Source organism: Gavialis gangeticus, unplaced genomic scaffold (genome assembly GCF_001723915.1).
Source record: "Gavialis gangeticus isolate Ggan-Ray unplaced genomic scaffold, GavGan_comp1, whole genome shotgun sequence".
Taxonomy (NCBI): Eukaryota; Metazoa; Chordata; order Crocodylia; family Gavialidae; genus Gavialis; species Gavialis gangeticus.
The window spans coordinates 40,757,156-40,763,503 of record NW_017729024.1 but is presented as its reverse complement, the minus strand read 5'-3'; the positions used below and the strand labels follow the sequence as shown (position 1 = coordinate 40,763,503).

The 6,348-nt window shown below is 41.3% G+C and overlaps 1 protein-coding gene across 1 annotated transcript in view; it reads left to right on the top strand.

Moving 5' to 3' along the window:
- TEK (TEK receptor tyrosine kinase) overlaps positions 1-6,348 on the top strand; it is a 104,662-nt gene that overhangs the window by 38,427 nt on the left and 59,887 nt on the right. The window contains exon 2 of the mRNA XM_019517033.1: positions 2,186-2,494. Coding sequence (XP_019372578.1) covers positions 2,186-2,494 — 309 coding nt within the window. The remainder of the gene's footprint in view (positions 1-2,185; positions 2,495-6,348) is intronic.

Below are 6,348 nucleotides of genomic sequence, written 5' to 3'. Positions count from 1 at the left end.
TAGCTTTATACAATATTTATTTTAATGGCTGTTGTATCCTTTCCAGGAGGTTTCATTTCTCCATTATGTTGCTTAAAGTTATCTGGGTTGGCACATTAAAGGGTGGTGACTGCAGCTGGGCGTGGTGAACGTCAGTGTGCTCTAAGATACAAGGTTCCCCTGAGTAGCTGCTGGCACTGAGTGCAGAGAAGGACCTCCTCCCTTGGCCTGAAGCACGGAATACACACACGCACACGTTTAAAGACTAAAGCAAGCCCTGAGCCCTGGTGACTTTTTTATCTAAGGCTACACCCATTGCCTGAAATTAGAAAAAATGTTGCAACCTGAATGATACTGAATTTTGGCTGTATGGAGGCTGTTTGTGTATCCACAACATGCAGTTGAATCTGAAGTTGGAAAATCAAGGTGTTACTTTAAAAGCAATCCATTATTTCTCTTGTTTTAGCTGGAAAAATATGCAATGTTTCCTTGTTCCTTACCCTGACTTCCAAATTAAAAGGAAATGCCTGTTGTTTGAAAAGTGTTACTCAGAGAGGGTGCTGTAGCTCACATGTATGTAAACTATTTAGGCATGAATATTGTAATGGTGCTTTGATCTATCATATTTCCATAGTGCTCATCACCAAGGTATTTAAAATGGGCAAGCTTTGCCAGGTCAGGGCTGTTGCTTAAAGCACAAGATTACAAATTAAAGAGGTGACAAGATTATTATTTAGCTTTAAAGTGGGTTTATGACTTTAGAGCAAAAAAGCAAGCAGTATAGAATTTGCAAGATTTGGTTAAGGATAAAGAGACTTTTACCAAGGGAGGGATATAGTGGTAGAGCAGAAAAGAACATCTTTCTACACACTCTAGACATATGAGTTACTCCAGGCTTGGGCCACAGGCCACTCATATCCATAACCACTTTCTCATTTGAGTTGGGGAGTCAAAGGACTTATCAACACCATGGTGTTCATGATGTTCTCCAGAAGTGGAAATTTTCTAACAGGGCTACTTCAGACTCTTCTGCTGCACCTAATCTTGAACCTTCAGTCTCCAATAGGCCTGTGACCTGTGAGGTAGACAAGCCTGGAGTGGTTTCACTGGTGAACCTCCAACTCTAGAGCACATCAGTAGGCTTGAGTTGGTGGGGTCTCCTCAGCCCTATTCTCTCTGAGCCCTGGTGCTGCTGTGGTATAGCCAAGTCCAAAGGCTGTCAGACACTGCCAATTCACTTGTGTGCTGTTGGCTATGAACACAGGTATACCTTAGTAATGTTAGCATCATATGCCAGCTTAGACAGATGTCTGATCATTTTTCCCCTCCGTTGTAAGCTGTGGACTGAATTCTCCACTCATTTACATCTTTTATAATCCTTTTTGCCTCAGCAAAGTAGGCATAAATTGGCATTCTGATTTGGTAACATTTTACATCTGTTTTGCACTGTTGTGTATGGCTGCACCATGTCCAAAGCAGGTGAGGAGCTGGCTCAGAAGGTCTCAATACAGGCATACAATGGGCTCATTGAGACAGATCTGTAGATACTGGTTTCCATCGATTTTGGCCCTTATTATGTAGTTCTGAACCCAATATGCTGACTCTTTGGATCTAATGTCCTGCTTTTGGACCTATCTCAAACCTCCACAGAAATGTGTCTGTCTTCTTTGTTGCTTTCTCTCTTCACTGCATGAGAGAAGCAATAGTAAATGGTATTTGAATGCAAGGTAGAATATCCCCAGTAAATAGGTATCACACAAGTCTAATACATAGGATGGCTTTTTATGAGCAAACACGAGATACTACAGGGATGTGTTTGGTAGGAGCTGCACACAAGGACCCATTGCAGTGCAGGTTTCTCCCTTTGACTCTACTTCTGGTTCCCTGGCTATATTGGTCTTAAGGGATGCTCCAGTGGCTTAGTAGGGACTGATGGATGGAAATGTCGAATGAGACAGGATAGTGTTGCCAGAAGGCTGGCTCATTTCTGTGTCAGCAGAGAGCCTTCAATGTATCTGGAGGCACAATCTGGCCTTAGTAAAAAAAAGACTATGAACGTGCAGCCATTTTCTTCTGTTTAAAACTCAGCCAGGTGGTAGTCAGAGAAGCTGGGCATTATTTTGAAAGACCCCCATCCGAGCATTCAGAGCTAAAAGAAATACTCAGGCCTTACAGCAAAGTCTCCTCACCTGTTGTTTGCTTGTAGGTAAAGTGGAAGCAGCACTGGACCTGATGCTGATCAATTCACTCCCTCTAGTGGGCAACACGGAAACATCTCTTATCTGTATTGCTGCCAAATGGCGTCCCTGTGAGTCTGTCACCATCGGGAGAGACTACGAGGCCCTGATGAGCCAACACCAGAACCCTCTGGAAGTGACTGATGAGAAGAGAGGAACTGCCAAAAAAGTGGTGTGGAAAAGAGAACAAGCTGGTGAAACAATTGGAGCTTACTACTGTGAAGGGAAAGTCAAAGATGAGGTGACAAGAATACGTACTATGAAGATGTCACAAGGAGGTACCGTATGTAGGTCATGATAGATATGTAAAAGGCCCACGAGGGGGCTTCTTGTTTCTGCTACCTTGACTTGATGGGTACAGGTACGGTGGTGAATGGGCAAAGTGACCCTGCCATCTCTGTCTCTCCTTTGGCACGATGACATTTCTTTTCTACCTGGGAGAAATTTTATAATTTTTGAATTCTCCTTGGCCTGGTAAGGGCATGTGTGCCCAAAAGCTTGAAAAGAACAATTTTTTTTGCCACTCTTTAGTTGGTCTAATAAATGATATCGCCTCTACCCTAAGAGTTTTGTCTGCCTGTGTTCAAAATAGAATTTATTTGGCTCAAATCAGCTCAGAAATAGTGGATAAATATGTTTAGATGGTTCTTTTACAGTTTTAGACATTCTGCCCATTTCTGCTTAAAGCTAGATGTACAAAAGGAAGTAATAAAATAAGGCAAGAAAAACTGCCCTGGTTTTATGGAAGCCATAAAGTAATAAAATGGTAACTCTTATCATTGGGCTTCTATATTCAAAGTACTTTATGAAGAGAAACCAGCTAAATTCAAAACAAGCCAGTGAGGTAGGTAGTTTTTTATGTGTACATAAAATGTGTACATTTTATAGAAGGGAAAGATGAGGCCAGGAAGTTGAGGGACACGGTTAAGACTATGGGCTGAATCAATATCAGGAACATATAGCCAATTAGGCTGCTCTTCAATACAAAAATGATGAGCAGTTGCATTTGTCTGTCTGATCTTTCTTGGTTCTTATACAGCAATCATCATTGTAGTATCTGAGCACACCCAAAATAGATAGTGAATGAACATAAGGATACTTTCTTTTGTTCTCTGTCTCTTGGTAGGACTAGCTGGTGTGTATGTGTGTGTTTTACTCTAAAAGTGTTTGTTGGCAGTCCAGGGTGAAAAATGGGTTTTATATTTTATGCTGAATGAACTTCATCATTATTCTGACCTCTTCTAATACCCTAGCCAATAACTGAGTCCTGAACTGGTCCTTCCAAATCCATCCTTTGCTACTAGAAAGATTATTTCATGTTTGACTAAAGCCAATATAGTGTTGGTGATCCATGTGTTATGCAAGGGAATAAATTTGATTCCTATATATCTACTTTCAAGGGAATTTTTGCCAAAACCTTTTTGGTTTGTGTAGCTTGAATTGAAACCTCACCAGAGAGTCTATTTTGTGCACTGTCTCATAACTACTGGATGGATGGGTGAGAAAGAGGCATGATAGAAATTCTCAAAGCTATTAAATGCTGCAGGGAGAGGAAAGGGAGGTTAGTGAATGACTGCGAGGCTTCACAAAGCTACTACAGCTGAAAATAGGTCTTTTTCACTTCCATTCCTATTATATGAATAATTTTCAAAAGGCTTTGAAATGCACTGTGGTTTTTCAGTACTGAAAAACTGAGTGTAATTGAAAAGTACACTTCATTTCCTGTTTAAGTCAATGAGAGCAGTTGGATAATCAGCACTCTGGAACGTCCAGCCATTGCTGGAACTTTCATTGCGTTAGTGCCCTAATCCATTAGCCAATTCAAGTGCTAACTTGAAGTCCATGGGAATAGTCTTGTTGAGTTTTATTGGACTTCTCACACGGTCATTTATGAACTAATACGCTTTACTGAGGAGCCTAACTTCAGCCATTCATTCCCCAGCCTGAACACTAAAGAAAAAAGTCTGGCATACTTTGCAGAGAAGCATAAGAACTGTTGAATACATACTGGGCACATCTACATATGCAACCGACTGCACAGTTGTTATTGCGCAGTCATTTAGTACTTGCTGTAGCAGTAATGGCCATTACTGCAGAGTCCTGGTGGTGCACGGGTTGTTTTTGACCCTACTGCACAGTAGCTCGTTGCTACTGTGCAGTAGTGTTGGCATCATGGTTTGTGCCCACCAACACTACATTGCCGTAGCAACAAGCTATATCTCCGTAGCTCGCCACTACAGGGACGTACCATCTCATGTGGATGCGCCCACTCTGTAGTAAATCAAGTATCAAAACCTTACAAAGCTCACCCATTATTAACACTAGGTACAAGAGCTTATGACACCAAAAATTTACACAGCAGCACTTAGGAAATCTTGGCCTTTATTATGTGGAAATGTAAGAATTTTTTTTTTCTGCCTCAGTGTACATATAAACTTCTCAAAGTAGTGGGTCAGTTCTTCTGAATTCTGGATATTCCAGCCCATGGTAGGATTGTATGATGTGTGTATGAGGCTTATGGCAGATGTTACACCTAAGATGCAATTAACCTGTTAATCATCTCTTAACAAGTAACCTGCCCACATGTTCAGGCAATTAATGACATGATAAAATGGGAAATAAGCCACAAAATTATTCAATAAAATATGTGCAATAATTTTGCACAGGGTCCATTGTGGCTTAACTTAAACATATGGCAAGGTTCCTACCCTGCATCCTGACACCAGCTGCATGGGGTGTGTGGCCAGGACCAGCCCTAGTGTGGTCCTGAGGCTGGTACCTACAATCAGCTGATTGTCAGTCTCAGCCCTGGGACTATACTGGAGTCTTGAATTAGTTGCTGTGCAGTCCTGGGGCTGAGACCAATATCAGCTGATTGTTAGTCACAGCTCCAGGACTGCACTGGTTTACCAGGTATCCAGTTTTCTACTTCCTGTTGCAGGTAGAGCTCAGGATCATTCTCCCCTTGACCCGGCAAGTAGTAAAGGTGCAACTGGAATCTGATCCCTGATCCCAAAATCATGTGTCCTGCCAGGCATGTGTGGCATGGCAGCAGGTGCAATTGTTGGGACCAGGAAACAGATCCCATCATGCCATTATGTGAATTTGTGCCAGGGACTTAAGTATATATGTGCATATAATATAGGTATAATGTGTGGTATTCTTATATATTGCATGGTATATTATTTAATATGCAAAGCTAGAGGCTCTTTCTGCAGGGACAATAATGGGTATATAGAAATGAAAGCAAAACACTGCATTGGCATTTGTCCTGCAATCTGATTTATGGTGTCACTGTCAAGTGAGGGCTCACGCAAATTCTGAAATCATTAAATAAGTCACAATCTAAAAATACATTGGAAATGAGCCCACCAAGGAATGTGGGCTCCTTGTCCTAACAACAGTGCTGTGAAAAAAATTCTCCCATGGATAAACTAACACATACGCACACACGCACGCACGCACGCACACACACATGCATGCGCGCGCACACACACACACACACACACAGAGGAAAAATAAAAGCTAAACTACAAAGTGACTTTTTAATGAAAAACTATTAATAGCTCTCTAAATTTAATACAAAACCCTGCTGCATCTAAAGCCCATGGAGGTCAAATGCTTTAGCGGAGCTGGTTGAAAGACTTGTTGCGAACAGTTTGTTTTGTGAGTTTTGAATTATTTTTTGTTTACAAGTAGATTATAATCTTTAGAAGTGGGCTTGCTATTTATGACTACCTTTCAGCTTACATATTGAGAACACTCTGGAATTGCTCATGATGTTTTTGTTAGTATTCTTTTTTTTCTGCTTTTGGGACCATGTTCAGCTCTGTGATTGGCCATGCAGCTGCAGAAACTAGTGCCACCCTAGAAGGTACTGATTGGTGCTTTATAGGGCCTGATTCCAACACTTCTGCATCTGCTTAATTTCACACAAGTGATCTCTCTGAAGTGAATGGAACTGCTCACATACATAACATTGTACAAGTCAGCATATGCATGCCATTTTACATGTTATGGCCTAAATTATAGAGCTGTGCTGAAAATGAAAATGCCATTTCTGAAGAACCCCCCTCCTTCCCCAACTTGTTCTATACACAAAACCTTTTCCTGCTGAAAGTCAGCAATGAAT